At 47.8% G+C, this 16519-nt stretch overlaps 1 protein-coding gene across 1 annotated transcript in view; it reads left to right on the forward strand.

The window, feature by feature from the left end:
- Positions 1–954: 954 nt before the first annotated feature.
- Positions 955–16519, forward strand: part of CFAP92 (cilia and flagella associated protein 92 (putative)) — a 70337-nt gene continuing 54772 nt past the window's right edge. The window contains exons 1-5 of the mRNA XM_032267994.1: positions 955–2358; positions 3002–3295; positions 6153–6343; positions 7281–7494; positions 15857–15997. Coding sequence (XP_032123885.1) covers positions 3034–3295; positions 6153–6343; positions 7281–7494; positions 15857–15997 — 808 coding nt within the window. The 5' untranslated portion in view covers positions 955–2358; positions 3002–3033. The remainder of the gene's footprint in view (positions 2359–3001; positions 3296–6152; positions 6344–7280; positions 7495–15856; positions 15998–16519) is intronic.

The following is a 16519-nucleotide window of genomic DNA, read 5'->3' on the forward strand; positions in this document are numbered from 1 at the left end:
CAATTTAAAAATATGGCTTCTGTTCCTATTATTTATTGCATAACAAGTCACCCCAAAACTTAGTGGTTTAAGAGAGCAACAATTTACTTTGCTTATAAATCTGCAGTTTCTCTTGATGGAGACAGCTTGTTTCTGTTCCTCAGTGTCAGCTAGGGTGGCTCAAAGGTTGGGGGCTGGGATCATTTGAAGTCTTGCACTCTCACATGTCTGGGAGTTGAGGCTGGCAATTGGCTGGGAACTATCAATTGTGGCCATTTCACATGGCGGCTTGGGCTTCCTCATAACATGGTGGCTGGATTCCTAACATGAATACCATATCTCAAAAGAACAGAGCAGAGGTAGATGGAATTTGTATTACCTATATGAAATCACATAGTGTCATTTCCTCTGTACTCTTTTGACTGAGGCAGTCACAAGGTCTGCCCAGTTTCCAGGGGAGGGGACTAGACCACCCCACCCCCCACCCCCTCAAACCCCCAGCCTCCGGGTGAGAGGAATGTCAACATCGCACTGCAGGAAGATTATGTTGCGGGAGATCTTTTGAGGTGGCTGTCTTTGGAAAATATAATCTACCACTGGTTCCTAAGCCCCACCCCTGGAGAGTCACTTCCACAGATCTTTAATGAATCCTCAGAATTGTATTTTTGACATGCACAGGTGTTTTCAATGCACATCCAGGATGGCACATTCGTCCTTGGTCCAAGACTGCTTGCTGGCCTCTCACTCCTGAGCTTGGGGAGAGATTGGCTGCTACCCTAGGTGGTGATGTGATCAAGAAGCATTTGAAGGGAAACCAGCCTAAGGCCAACAGGTAGGACCTGGGGAGTCTGAGGCCTGATGTCTGTCCAAGGTTGGTGGTGGTGTTGAACTGCCCTTGTTAAAGGGTCCTTTTGGGGGCTGGTGTATCTGAGTAGCTTTGTTTTCTCCCAGCCCTTCATGTGTCTCCTGAGCATTTCCTGGCAAGCAGACAGCAGTCACCAGGCTGCTGCAGGTGGGGTGTGGACAGCATGATTGTGGCTCTCCATGCTGAGAGTTTGAACGCCCTTCTCACAGGGCTCACTGCCATTTGATGTTTTCCCTCACAGCTGTACTTGAGGCCCAGTTTTTTAGACCGATTGAACCCAAAGAGTATTGGAGCACCCAGTATTAAAGGGGCTGTCCCATGCCCCAAGAGCCATCTGGGGAGGCATGCACTGGGAGGCCCAGGACTTGGGTCTCAGCCCCAGTTCTGTCACAGTGTTGCTCTTTGACACAAAGTAGATCATAGCTCAACTCAGAGCTAAAGTGTTCTTAATAGTCAAGCGTGTGCATAGCCTCAGCTCCCATTCTCTTGAACAAACTGACTGCCAAAGAGGGGTACTCTCCTTCAACAGAAGGCCTGCCTTGGCTCCCCATTGCCCATAGTCCTGTGCCCTACTTACCCTTTGGGGTTATGTACCATGGGTCCTACACATTGCTGCAGCCTTGCCATCCCTTCCTGAACTTGCCAGGCCCTTTCACCTATATGGGCCTTTGCATATGCTGTTCCTCTACTTGGAATGCCTTCTCTTGCTTTCACCACCTGGCCACGCCCCAGATTTGGCTTTGCTCACCTCCTCCATGAAGCCTACCCCAGCCCTCCACCCCAGCTGCTTGCTGTGCTGAAGTCTTCTACATCAGGAGCCGCAGCCAGGGCTCTCAGTTTGGGTGGTTTAGCAGACTAGTGGAGGCTTTGGAGTCAGGCAGTCCGGATTTCAACCCAGTGCTGCTCCTACTTGCTGTGTGACCTCTCAGGGGAATCGCTTCACATCTCTAAGCCTGTTTTCTCATCTCTGAATCAGGGCTCGTGATCACTAAACAGAATTCTAATGCTATTAAGGACATCAGAGACAGAAGCAGAGAATCTAATGAGAGAGATCGTGGGGAGGTCTGAGTGTGCAGAGCCCACAGCTGCCTTTGCTTTTATTAAAGAATGGGAGGTGGGAACTGATGGAGCGGGAGGGAGGAGCCATCAACTCCTCTGCGCCATCATAAGGGCAAGAGCCAGGCTTAGAGTAGGTGCTGATATCCAGAGTAGAAACCCCTGAAAGAGGGAATGAATGATTGAATAAATGAAGGCAGCTGGTTTCTGAACGTGGCTGTAGCCATTTGACAGACTTGGTGCGCAGCGGCTGGGGAGAGCCCCGCCCCCAGGCCGAAAGCCCGTGCGTCTCCTAGCAACAGCCATAAGCAGCTGAGCTGCTGGGCCGGCGGCCCTCCCTGCACCCGCCGACGCTCCTCGAGGTCTTGGAGTTTCTTCGCCGAGGTGGCTGTGGATCCGGTACGGGAGTTGCCACCGCGGTCCGAGTCCCCGCTGCCACCCTGCGCATCCGTTTGCAGGTACCGCCGGCACCTGGAGGGGAACCCCGACCCCTGCCCCCACTTCGGCCGCCGCAGCCCGGGATCCTTCCCGCCTTGTCTCGACGCGCTCTCCCTCCTCGGCGTTAGCCCGGCGTTCCGCCTCCGTGGGCCCTGAGCTGATGCCCCGAGCCCAGCACCCAGTGCACATTCATGTTCTGTCTGGGGGGCAGGGCTTGCCCTCCTCGACCTCGCCAGGCTCCCGCATGTGCTGCCCCTGCCTGGTTTGCCTCTCCCCAAATAGCAAACGCATCCTGTGCTTTGGTGCAGCAGTCCTGCCTGAGCAGACGTCCCCTCTCCCGCCAGGTGGCTCCCGGGAGCTACTCACCTGGGGCAGGCATTCCAGAAGCCCGGCGACTGACTCCTTGTTAGGCGAAGGAGATGGGGTTGCTCGTCGTCGGGCTTACTGCCAGCCACCCTTCTCTGTGGTTCCTTCATCCGTTCATTCTCTAATTCCGTTGAGTATCGACTGTGTGCCAGGCAGTGATGGAGCCCCGGCCTTCACCCAGGAGCAGGCGAGGGAAGCGGGGAAGAGAAGGGTGGGTGCTCCTGCAGAAGGCCGGGCTGACCTCCTGGAGCAGCTCTGGAATACAGGCGGGGACAGCCTTCACTTTCTCCCTGCCAGGAGCGCCGGCACCCAGTGGAGCGCTGTGCAGCATGTCGCTGCATGCGTGGGAATGGGAGGAGTACCCCGCAAGCATAGAGCCCATCACCTCCATCACCAGCTTTTACCAGTTCACGAGCGAGTGTGACGTGGAGGAGCACCTGAAAGCCCAGGCCAGGGCCCAAGAGTCCGACTCTGACCGCCAATGCAACAGCATCGCGTCCTCCTCGGAGCCTGCCAGCACCTTCAGCTCCGACGTGCCCCACGTGGTCCCCTGCAAATTTTCCATCTCACTGGCCTTTCCTGTGAATATGGGTAGGTGCTAGAGCAAAACTGTAACACCCTCTGAAAAAAGGGGGTGCACGAATGAGTTTCTGCAGGAGTTGAGGGAGCATTTGCCCCACAACTTCTCTCCACCTGCCCCACCCCCATACGGGCTGGCCAGTGCCAGCCAGGAGCAGAGGTTGAAAAGAAACAGCAATTTTAGAGGGCTCAACTGTGGTTGCATGAACTTCTCATACTTAATCCTCTCAACAAACCTAAGAAATAAGTGATGTTCTGTCTGCTTTTTACTGGGGGAGGGGGGAACCTTGGAGTGGTTAAGGCATTGATTCCCATAAGCTCTTGTGCCTCACCTAATACCTTGTTTAAAATACATTTTCCTAGAGGCTGAGGCAGGAGAATCGCTTGAACCCGGGAGGTGGAGATTGCAGTGAGCTGAGATCGCACCATTGCACTCCAGCCTGGGCAACAAGAGCAAAACTCCATCTCCAAAAAAAAAAAAAAAAAAATTATCTGATCTGTTAAATCAACATCTCTGAGTGTAAAGGTGTATCAGTTATTGCCACAAAAATGTAGTGCAGCAAACCTAAACCAGTTCCCAAGCTCCAAGTTCAGTGACTGCAAACAGGAACCCTCGGTTCTCCTGGATGTCCTGGGTGCTGGTGTAGGCTGTATTTTGTGATGGCTCAGCTCTGCTTCAGGCTGCTGCCCCTCCTGGACTGAAGAGCAAAAGAGTCTGGAGTGGGCTAGCCTAGACACCTTCTTGTTCTAGAAACACAGACACACACAAGAGGGCAAACTCATCCCCACAAACACTCGAGTCTTTGTCTCCCACCTGCTAGCATGTTACTGGCCAAAACACTCGCATGCTTTCAGCCCATCGTGGGGGGCGGAGGCAAGGAGTACTTAACCTGTTGATAGACCTTAGCTTTGTTTTCATCTGCCTGCTTGAACTAGCCCACCATGATTTCAGCTTCTCCTGGTATTCTGCTGATGGTTGCTTCAGATGTTCTGGAGGCCATCTGGTTAGGTGCACAGCATGTTTAGAGCCGCTCCATCTTCTTGGTGAATTGAACTTTTTGTCATTTTGTAGTGACCGTTCCTCCATTCCTGTCCAAAATGATGCCTTTACTCTTGGGTCTATTGCTATAAAGCAAAAGAGCCTGGGAAAAGACATCTGGCAAATATCAACTAAGAGAAAATTGGCAGTTATCTTCTTTAGCCCTCATCTCATTTGCAGCATTTTCTCCTTTTTTTATTTTTTTTTTTTTTTTTTTGAGGTGGTGTTTTGCTCGAGACGGAGTTTCGCTCTTGTTACCCAGGCTGGAGTGCAATGGCACGATCTCGGCTCACCGCAACCTCCGCCTCCTGGGTTCAGGCAATTCTCCTGCCTCAGCCTCCTGAGTAGCTGGGATTACAGGCACGTGCCACCATGCCCAGATAATTTTTTGTATTTTTAGTAGAGACGGGGTTTCACCATGTTGACCAGGATGATCTCGATCTCTTGACCTCGTGATCCACCCGCCTCGGCCTCCCAAAGTGCTGGGATTACAGGCTTGAGCCACCGCGCCCGGCTCATTTGCAGCATTTTCTAAGCGTATTTTTTCTCTTTTGGTTGTCCTCTAAAGGCACTTATAAAATGGATCTCTGTGGGGCAAAACTTCATGAGATCTTGTGTACATAAGAGTATTTTTTATCATGGCAATCCTTTGACATACCTTTGGCTGGATATGAAATTCTAGTCTCATTGCTTTTTTCCTTTAATACCTGAGTATAGCTCAGTACATAAACATTTCTTTATACAAATTGTTTATTTTCCAATAAGTGAATTTGCTGGGTTGAAGGCATGAGTTTATAGTTTTTGATAGATATTGTCAACTTGCTCTTTAAAAGGACTGAGTAATTTGCCTTCCTGTCTTCAGAAAAAGAGAGGCTCTGTCCACTTGCTGGCCACCTGGGATTGAATCAGAAAAGGTCTAATGCTACCAGAGACTGGAAGGAGAAGCTTGACTCCAGTCTCTGCACAAATGCTAACTATTCTAGTAGCAGAAAATTAATGCTGCAGCAGCCTCCTGGCTTAAAAACTTAGACTTTAAAAGCTACAGCTTTTAGTCCTGTTGTTACAGAATGATATTTGGATTAAATGTTTGTGGAGCTCCTAACACACCTTCTTATGACGTGAAAAGCCCCAGCCTAGAGTGTGGAGTTTAAGCTGGAGTGTAAGCAACCAGGGGTGTTAGGGGTGCTCCTTGGGCTCTGGCCTCTGGCAGAAGCCCAGCTGTATCTTCCACATTCTGTCACCCTATGCACCCCACATTGGGTAATTATGTTTTTGCTAAGCTGTTTTCTCTGTCTGGAATATCTGCCAGCTTTGCTCCTCTAAGACGCCGCTAAGGTCCCCCTGGGGGGCCCACCCCACCCTCCCCAGGCAGAGTTCGCTCCTCCACCTTTGTTCTTCACAGCCTGTTCCCGCTGCTATTATTGCACAAATTACATTCTACTGTGACTTTTCTTTTTACCTGCTTCTTAGGGCCAGGAGGAGCCAGGGTGAGGCAAGTAAGGCATCTCTCCTAATATCATCTGGCCTGGCCATCTGATTTCACTTTAACTCTATCACCCTTTTAGCCCTAGGCCTACTAACCAACACAGCCTCGGACTGAGACACTCACTATCAAAACCGTGCACTTAAATTTTGCACTTGGGTGCCCAGTCTAGGTCCTGCTACCCTGCTACCCAGTGGGGAGCACTGGACCTGTACCTCCTTCCCCAAGCCAGGCAGGCAGTGTGGGGTATGCAGCCTCTCACAGCATCAAGTTCCAGGGAACTGGGGAGACAGGCCTGCTTTTCCATATGAGGTTAAAATGAGACTTCTTCAATCTGTATCTTCTAGGTCATAAGGGAAAATATGCAAGTTTGATTGAAAAATATAAGAAACACCCTAAAACGGACAGCTCTGTTGCAAAGATGCGTCATTTTTACCACATTGAGTATTTCCTTCTGCCGGATGATGAAGAACCTAAAAAAGTTGACATATTGCTATTTCCAATGGTGGCCAAAGTGTTCCTGGAGTCAGGAATAAAGGTGCGTGTGTGAGTGTGTGTAGCCTTGTGTGTGGGCTAATGCTCATCATGAAAAGTGTGCCGCCTCATGGACGTGTGACATCAGCTCCACCACCAGCTGGCTAGCGTTGGAAGATCCTGGGCCCCACCTCCTGAGAGGAATCTGCACTCACCTGATCATTCCAATTACTTTTTTTTTTTTTTTTTTTTTTTTTTTTTTTGAGTCAGAGTCTTGCTCTCTTGTCCAGGCTGGAGTGCAGTGGCACGATCTTTGCTCACTGCAACCTCAGCCTCCCAGTTCAAGCAATTCTGATGCCTCAGGCACCTGAGTAACTCGAATTACAGGCATGAGCCACCATGCCCAGCTAGTTTTTGTGTTTTTAGATGAGACAGAATTTCACTATGTTGGCCAGGCTGGTTTTGAACTCCTGACCTCAAGTGATTTGCCTGCGTTGGCCTCCCTAATTGCCAGCATTACAGGCGTGAGCCACCATGCCTGGCCTATTTTTTATTTAGATATTTTGCCCAGTAATTTCCGGGGTGTTTCAAAAGTTTTTGTAGTTCATGAGATTTCCTTTTTTCTGTGTGTATGCATGCATGTGTGTGTGTGTGTGCGCGCACACGTACACACTACCTGCACACACACACTCCTGCCAGTGGTTTTGCTCCGGGTCATTGCTTGGAAGCAATCGAGGAGGATGCTATTTACTGACAATTACTTTGATTTTATTTTTCCTGAGGAACACAGAAGTCTGATGGGACCCAGTACACAATGCCCCATTTCCCCTGAGCTCAGAGCCTGGAGAGTGACCAGGCACCAAAGTCAGGCAGCACTGCCGCTGAGGGCCAGGGCTGGAGCTGGGGGCTGCCACTGAGGGCCTGAGCTGGGGCTAGCTCTGTTCACCATGACCTTCACAGGTCTTTCCCCAGTTGACATCTCTGAATGTTGTTTTACACAGACCGTGAAGCCGTGGCATGAAGGTGACAAAGCCTGGGTGTCATGGGAGCAGACTTTTAATATCAGCGTGACAAAGAAATTATTAAAGAAAATAAATTTCCACAAAATCACCTTGAGCCTTTGGAACATTAAGGACAAGGTGTCAAGAAAAGCCAGATATTACCGATTGAAGACTGCCGGTCTCTCAGACGACGTGGGAGCTTTTCATAAGTCAGGTGCTCTGGTTTTATTTGAAATGGTTCTGGAAGCCTAGGGCTTACTCACTAGTAACAGCATAAAAGCCAGTGTCTCCTGGTTTCCTTCCTCTAATTGGCATGTGCACACACGGTTTCTGGATCTGTGGCAGGGCATTCCACTAGGTCGTGCTGTGGTGATAGGAAGGGCCACCACGGGCAGTGATGGTGTGGTGGGCAGTGTTCCTGCAACTCCACCTTTTGGGCCGTTTTATTTTAGGGCAGCTTTGACTCGGGCACTCACCACCTGCCGGGACTAGTATTATATGTTTACTAAAAAAAAAAAAAAAAAATTAGAGGATGCCAAGAAACAAAAGAGAAAACTTAAAAATCCTACCACCCCAAGGTAGTCATCTTAACATTTTCATGTAGACCTTTCCAGACTCATTTGTATAAATATTATGTCAATATCAAAGATTTTTTTTGTTTTTGAGACAAAGTCTCGCTCCATCATCCAGGCCGGAGTGCAATGATGTAATCTTGGCTCACTGCAGCCTCTGCCTCCCTGCTTCAAGTGATTCTCCTGCCTCAGCCTCCCAAGCAGCTAGGACTACAGCCATGTGCCACCACGCCCAGCTAATTTTTGTATTTTTAGTAGAGTTGGAGGGCCATGTTGGTCAGGCTGGTCTCGAACTGCTGACCTCAGGTGATCCACCCGCCTTGGCCTCTTAAAGTACAGTACTGGGATCACAGGTGTGAGCCACTGTGCTGGGCCAATGTCAGAAAGTCTTTTGAACTCCCTTGAAGGAGAGGACCAGGAGGGGTGGAAAGATCCAGGCTTTGAAGCCAGACAGTGGAATTCAGTCCTGTCTCCGTCTTGTACTTCCTGTTGACCTGGGCATATTCCTGAACATACGTTTCTCATCTGTAAAAAAGGAAAAACAACTAGTACCTGCTTCTCTGGGAATACTGGAGGCAGGGTGACGGGAGCGGTCCACCTGGGTACAGGCAATAGGGAAGCTATGCATTGTCCACAGAAAAGTTAAGAACTGTGGCTGAGTGCAGTGGCTTACACCTGTAATCCAGCACTTTGGGAGGCTGAGGCGGGTGGATCATGAGGTCAAGAGATCGAGATCACCCTGGCCAACATGGTGAAACCCCATTTCTACTAAAAACAGAAAAATTAGCTGGGCATGGTGGTGCATGCCTGTAGTCCCAGGTTCTCCAGAGACTGAGGCAGGAGAATTGCTTGAACCCAGGAGGCAGAGGTTGCAGTGAGCCTTGATCGCACCACTGCACTCCAGCCTGGCAACAAAGTGAGACTCTGTCTCAATTTTTTTTTTTTTTTTTTTAAGAACTGTAATTAAATGCTACCAATTAAACTATGGCATGGCATTAATTGTAAGATGCCTTCTGATGCTTAGAGATGTTAAAAATAAAAGCAGGTATAGCAGTTCATGCCTGTAATCCCAGCACTTTGGGAGCCTGAGGCAGGACTTTGAGACCAGCCTAGGTAATGTGGCAAGTCTCTGTCTCTATAAAAAAATTTAAAAATCAGCCCAGCATGGTGATGCGCACCTGTAATTCTAGCTACTTGGAAGGCTGAGGTGGGAGGATTGCTTAAGCCTGGGAGGTTGAGATTTCCGTAAGTTGTGTTTGTTTGACCACACACCAGCCTGGGTGACAGAGCAAAACCTTGTCTCATAAAAAAAAAAAAAAAAAAAAGCAAAACAGATGTACGTATTAGAATCAATGATTCTAATGATGTATAGTGCTATTGTCAGCGCCTTCCAGATGAGTGTAATTATCCTCACTTTTGTGTGGCTGGAAAGCCTTGCCTTTCTCTGATTTTCCAGCCTGCCTTCTCAGGGAGCCTTTCTGACCTTGGAGGCTTGGAACTTCCCATATTTAATCTTTCATTTATGTTCAGGGTTTTTTTACTCTTGATACTATTGACATTTTGCGTCAGATAAATTCCTTGCTGTGGGGGCTGTTCTGTGGATTGCCAGGTGTTTTGCAGCGTCTCTGGCCTCTGCTAGCTGCCAATAGTAGCCTGCCAGTTGTGACAATCAGAGTTCTTCAGACATTGCCAGATGTCCCCTGGGGGTCAAAATCGCCCCTGGCTGAGAAACACTGGTATATACCTGCATTACAAGTTGTAGACTTCCAGCTTGAGAAAACGGGACTCAAGGTAATTTTTCTCGCCTGGACCAAAGGAAAGAACCACATCCTCAAAGTGTGAGCGTTGGTCTGCCTGCATCAGATGCTTACCTGCAGATTCCAGGCCTGATTCAGAGCTGCTGAGCCAGACTTTCTGGTCAGTATCTGCCCTGCAGTGAGCTCTCATTGGGTTGGGTGCTGAGGTGGGAGTATCGGGAAGGATTCCTGGAGGAAGGCCCACAGTGGCAAAGAGATGGGTAAAGGGAATTTGGTGGCCAGAAAAGAAGGAAGGAAGGAAGGGTGTTCTAGGGCCTCCAGGGAGAGCCCTCAAGCCTCTTGTTCTGAGTATTCTTATTGATTGATTGAGACAGGCTCTCACCTGTTGCACAGGTTGGAGTGCAATGATGTGATCATAGCTCACTACAGTTTTCAGCTCCTGAGCCCAAGTGATTCCTCCTGCCACAGCCTCCTGAGTAGCTGGGACCACAGGTGCCACTATACCTGGTTAATTTTTAGATTTTATCTTGCGTAGACATTGGGTCTTACTATGTTGCCCAGGCTGGTCTCTAACTCCTGGTGTCAAGCAACCCTCCTGCCTTGGACTCCTAAAGTACTGGGATCGCAAGTGTCAGCCACTATGCCTAGCACCGTGAAATGTTGAAATGACAGCACCTGCTCCCTCTTGAACCCTGTCCCAAGCTTAGCATCACTGCTTCTTATTTAAAGAAGTTTTTCTCATTGAAAAAGCAGTGCAAATTCACTTTATAGAGCAATTTAGCAAAAAAGAGAAGAAATTAAAACCTCATGATTTCTGTCCAGAGAGAGCCATTGTTAACCTTTTTTTTTTTTTTTTTTTTTTTTTTTTTGAGACAGAGTTTCGCTCTTGTTACCCAGGCTGGAGTGCAATGGCGCGATCTTGGCTCACCGAAACCTCCGCCTCCTGGGTTCAGGCAATTCTCCTGCCTCAGCCTCCTGAGTAGCTGGGATTACAGGCACACGCCACCATGCCCAGCTGTTTTGTATTTTTAGTAGAGACGGGGTTTCACCATGTTGACCAGGATGGTCTCGATCTCTTGACCTCGTGATCCACCCGCCTCGGCCTCCCAAAGTGCTGGGATTACAGGCTTGAGCCACTGCGCCAGGCTGTTAACATTTTTTCTGTGAATGTAGTGTACATGTTGTCTTAAGTCCTGCCTTTTCTCCTTAAAAAGATTTCTTACAGAAACTCTTGTTTCTTGGGAGTGCAAGAAACACTAAGAATTCTGTCTCATGTTATGAAGGAGGTAGGATGCTTCCTGGATGCCTGGTGGTAGGTCACAATGCCAGAACTTGGTAGCTTTTAGCCTGCTGGTCTTGAAGGACACATCCCAACCCATGTCTATACTAGTCAGGGTTCTGTGGAGGGAAGGACTAATAGGATAGATGTATGTATGAAAGGGAGTTTGTTAAGGAGTTCACTTGATCACAAGGTAAAGTCCCACAATAGGCCGTCTGCAAGCTCAGGAGCCAGGAAGCAAATCTGAGTCCCAAAATGTTAAAAATAGGGAAGCCTACGGTGCAGCCTTCAGCCTGTGGCAGAAGGCCTGAGAGCCTTCTGGCAAGCCACCGGTGCAGGTCCAAGAGTCCAAAAGCTGAAGAACTTGGCGTCTGATGTTTGAGGGCAGGAAGCATCCAGCACTGGAGAAATATGAAAGCCGGAAGTCTCAGGAAGTCAGCTCCTTCCATGTTCTTCTGCTTGCTTTCTTCTAGCCGAGTGCTGGCAGCTGATTAAATGGTGCCCACCCAGACTGAGGGTGGGTCTGCCTCTCCTAAACCACTGATTCAAATGTTAACCTCCTTTGGCAACACCCTCGCCAACATACCCAGGATCAATACTTTGCATTCCCTCAATCCAATCAAGCTGACACTCAGTATTAACCATCACACTCAGCATTTCTCTTCCCTTCAATCTGCTCATCTGCTTGATTTCTAAGGACTGGTTGAAGACAGCATTCTTCTCAAAGCCCCCAGTCCTATTTAACTCCTCCTTTGCCCTCAATTCTCAACACCTCCACCCAGGTCCCAGGAGGTTTCCTCCACCTGTTCTTGGGAGAGCTCTCTGCCCAGCTGTCTTCTCCCTCCTGCCCTCTGGCTTTCTCTGCACCCAGGTTTGTTTGCCCTCCTCTCCTGCCACTGTGGCCTTGGTGCTGCCTTGCTCTGCAGCTGTTCATGGCTGCCCCAGGGCCTTTAGGGAACCAAGTGTAGACTTTGAGCCTGGGCTTGAAGGCATTTTACAATCTGCTTCCAAGGCTCCTTCTCACTGCCACTGCCCCTTCATACCACAGCCCACGTCCTGGTCCCTGAAGACATGTGGATCTCCCTTGTGGTAAGGCCTGCCTCCAGCCAGCTGGGCGTTCCTCCATGGCTCTCAGCCTCATCTCTTTCTCCAAAAATGTTATCTATCATTCAACACTGAATCCAATTTCACCTCTTTTTTTTCTACTTCTTTCTTGTAGCATCTTTCATCTCCGTTTGTTAATTCACTTCCTCCATTCATTCATTCATTATCCTGCCCATTCTTGGTGGCTGCCATATGCATGCGAGGCCTCTAGGGATAGAAATGAAGGGCGTTGAGGAGCTGACACCCTAGCTGGGGACAGGGCACTCTGGCTGCAGTCCTGGTTTTGTTAAGGACAAGCTCTCTGACCACAGGAAAGTCGCTTCAGTGTCATATCTTAACCCTTGAGGTGGGGGAATACTCCTGCCCTCAAAGTGGAATTCGAGGAGCCAGTGAGTCAGTGCATGTCTGGGCTCAATGCTCGCATTTGGAGGATGCCGCTGGCTGAGGTCTGAGAACCTCAACGCGTGTGCCTATCCCAGACATGTGTGCTTATTGTTTTGAGTTTCCTGGAATTTGGAGGCAGCTTCCTAAGCAGCATCTCCAGGAGAATACGGACCTTATCTACTGCTTCATCTTCTTCAGAGGAAGGTGACTGTCACTACAGGTATACCTTGATTTATTGTGCTTCGCTTTATTGGGCTTCACAGAGATCATGTTTTTCCAGATTGGAGGTTTGTGGCAACCCTGTGTCAAGCAAGTCTATTGGCGCCATTTTTTCAACCTTTGCTCACTTTGTCTCTGTCACATTTTGGTAATTAATTCTTGTGGTTTTTCAAACTTATTATATTTGCTTTGGTGATCTATGATCTGTGATCTTTGATATCACTATTGCAAATGTTTGGAGGTGCCACAAACTGCACGTGTGTGAAATGGTGAACTTAACTGATAAATGCTGTGTGTGTTCTGACTCCAGAACACAGGGCTCCAGTGACCAGCCATTCTCCCATCTCTCTCTCCCTCTCCTCAGGCCTCCCTATTCCGAGGCACAATACCGAAATTAGGCCAATTAATAACTCTACAATGACCTCCAAAGTGTTCAAGTGAAAGGAAGCATCGCACATCTCTCCCTTTAAGTCAAAAGCTAGAAATGGTTAAGCTTAGTGAGGAAGCCACATCAAAAGCCTAGGTAGGCTGAAAGCTAGGCTTCTTGTGCCAAACAGTTAGCCAAGTTGAGAATGCAAGGGAAAAGTTCTAGAAGGAAGTTAAACATGCTGCTTCAGTGAATGCAGCAATGATAAAGAGAAACAGTCTTATAGCTGACACAGAGGAAGTTTTAATGGTCTGGCTAGAAATCAAACCAGCCACATAAGCTGAGGCCTAATTCAGAGCAAGGCCCTAACTTTCCTCAGTTCTATAAAGGCTGAGAGAGGTGAGGACACTGCAAAAGAAAAGTTTGAAGCTGGCAGAGACTGGTTGATGAGGTTTCAGGAAAGAAGCCATCTCCAGAACAGAAAAGTGTAAGGTAAAGCAGCAAGTTATTTAGGAGATTTAGCTAAGATCACTGATGAAGGTGACGACACTAAGCCACAGATTTTCAGAGTAGATGAGACAGCCTTCTATTGGAAGAAGTTACCATGTAGGACTTTCATAGCTAGAGAGGAGACATCAATGCCTGGCTTCAAAGGACAGGCTGACTCTCTTGTTAGGGGCAGTGTAGCTGGTGACTTAAAGTGGAGACGAGTGCTCATTGACCATTCCCACAACCCTAGAGCCCTTAAGAATAGTGCTAAATCTATTCTGCCTGAGTTTTCTAAATGTAATAACAAAGCCTGCATGACAGCACATCTGTTTACAGCATGGTTTACTGAATATTTAAAGCCAACTATTGAGACCTACTGCTTAGAAAAAAGACTCCTTTCCAATATGACTGCTCATCGATAATGCACCTGGTCACTTAAGGTCTCTGATGGAGGTGTACAAAGAGATGACTTTTGTTTCAACAACCATGCTGCAGCCTATGGATCAAGGAGTAATTTTGACTTTCAAGTCTTATTATTTAAAAAACACATTTCATAAAGCCATAGCTGCCATAGATAGTGATTCTTTTGATTGATATGGGCAAAGTAAATTGAAAACCTTCTGGAAGGCCCAGGCACAGTGGTTCATGCCTGTAATCCCAGCACTTTGGGAGGCTGAGGCGGGTGGATCACCTGAGGCCAGGAGTTTGAGACCAGCCTGGCCAACATGGCAAAACCCCGACTCTACTAAAAATACAAAAAATAGCCAGGCGTGGTGGTGGGCACCTGTAATCCCAGCTGCTCGGGAGGCTGAGGAAAGAGAATTGCTTGAACCCATGGGGCAGGAGTTGCAGTGAGCTGAGATCATGCCATTGCACTCCAATCTGGGTGACAGAGTGAGACTCCATCTCAAACAACAAAACCTTCTGGAAAGGATTCACCATTCTACATGCTTTTAAAATATCTGTGACTCATGGGAGGAGGTAAAAATATCAACACTAATAAGAATTGGAAAAAGTTGATTCCAACCTTCATGGATGACTGAGGGGTTCAAGACCAGTGGAGCAAGTCACTGCAGATGTAGTGGAAAGAGCAAGAGAGCTAGAATTAGAAGTGGAGCCTGAGGATGTGACTGAATTGCTGCAGCCTCAGCAAATTTGAACAGATGAGGAGTTTCTTCTTATGGATGAGGAAAGTGGTTTCTTGAGATGAGATAGAATCTACTTCTGGTGAAGAGGCTGTGAACATTGTTGAAATGACAACAGAGGATTTCGAATAGTACACAAATTTAGTTGATAAAGGAGGAGCAGAGTTTGAGAGGATTGACTCCAATTTTGAAAGCAGTTCTACTGCGGGCAAAATACTATGAAACAGCCTCATATGCTGCAGGAAAACCTTTCATGAAAGGAAGAGTCGATCAATGCAGCCAACTTCATGGTGAGGTGAACCCAGCCCTCAGCACCCGCCCCCCTAATCACCGAGCAGCCGCCAACATCGAGGCAAGACCCCCACAGCAAAAAGATGATTACCCGAAGGCTCAAATGATTGTTAACTTTTTTTTTTTTTTTTTTTTTGAGATAGGGTCTCGCTCTGTCCCCCAGGCAGCAGTGCAAGAGGGTGATCATGGCTCACTGCAGCCCCCACCTCCCAGACTCAAGCACCCTCCCACCTCAGCCTTGAAAGCAGCTGGAATTACAGGTGCATGCCACCATGCCCAGCTATTTTTTCTTTTTTGTAGAAACAATGTTTCACTATGTTGCCTAGGCTTGTCTTGAACTCCTGGCCTCGAGTGATCCTCTCACCTCAGCCTCCCACAGTACAGAAATTACAGGCAGAAGCCACTGTGCCCAGCTTGTAACATCTTTTAGCAATAAAGTATTTTTTTCTCTCTTTTCCTTCCTTCCTTTTCTCCCTCCTTCCCTTCCTTCCTTCCTTCTTTTTCTCTCTTTTTTATGAAGAGACAGAGCCTCTTTCTGTTACCCAGGCTGGAATGCAGTGGTGCAGTCACAGCTCCGTGCAGCTTCAAACTCTTGGGCTCAAGCAGTCTCCCAGGTCAGCCTCTCAAAGTGCTGGGGTTACAGGCATGAGCCACTGTACCTGGCCCAATAAAGCATTTTTTAAACTAAGGTATGTACTTTTTTTTTAAAGATATAATGCTGTTGCACACTTAATATAAGACTACAGTATGGTATAAACATAATTTATATGCACTGGGAAAATTATGTGTGACTCACTTTATTGTGATACTTATTTTAGTGTAGTCAAACTAAATCCACAATATCTCCAAGAAATGCCTGTAGTATTGGTCACTGCCAATCAAAAAGAAAGAAAGAAATGCCCGTAGTAGATATTCAATAAGTATTTTGGATTGATTGACTCAATGATTCTTTCTTCTCCTGCATTCTAGATGTGAGACATTTGGTTTTAAATCAGAGAAAATTATCTGAACAGGGCATTGAGAATGGCAACATTGTCAGAGAGGAGTGGAACCAGGAACATCCACGAGGAAAACAAGAAAAAGCAGAAAAACACCCGAAGTCTTTGCAAGGTGAGCAGAGAAGGTCTTTGTGGAGAAGCTGAGTGCAAGGCAGCGCAGGGAAGGCTGTTGAATGGTGCGCTGGGGCGGTGCGTGTGCACGGGAGTCCCTCCTGTGTGTTGGCAGTGGAGGCGGTGGGGCTCACCCTGCCACACGGCTGCACTGCTCTTGCTGCATGGCTTAGTTTTTGTTGCTGATTCTTTTATTTTTAAATTTAATGTATGTGTGTGTGTCCAAAAATTTTCTTTTCTTTTTTTGAGACACAGTTTTGCTCTTGTCTCCCAGGCTGGAGTGCAATGGCACGATCTTGGCTCACTGCAACATCCACCTCCCAGGTGGAAGCGATTCTCCTGCCTCAGCCTCCCAAGTAGCTAGGATTACAGGTGCCCACCACCACACCCAGCTGATTTTTGTTTTTGTTTTTGTTTTGTTTTGTTTTTTGAAGTGAAATGTTTCACATATTTATTACTGAACCGAGGCAAACAAAGCCTTCTTTTTTTTTTTTTTTTTTTTTTTTTTTTTTTTTTTTTTTTT

This window comes from Sapajus apella, unplaced genomic scaffold, assembly GCF_009761245.1.
Source record: "Sapajus apella isolate SASKATOON/1434 unplaced genomic scaffold, GSC_monkey_1.0 scaffold174, whole genome shotgun sequence".
NCBI lineage: Eukaryota > Metazoa > Chordata > Mammalia > Primates > Cebidae > Sapajus > Sapajus apella.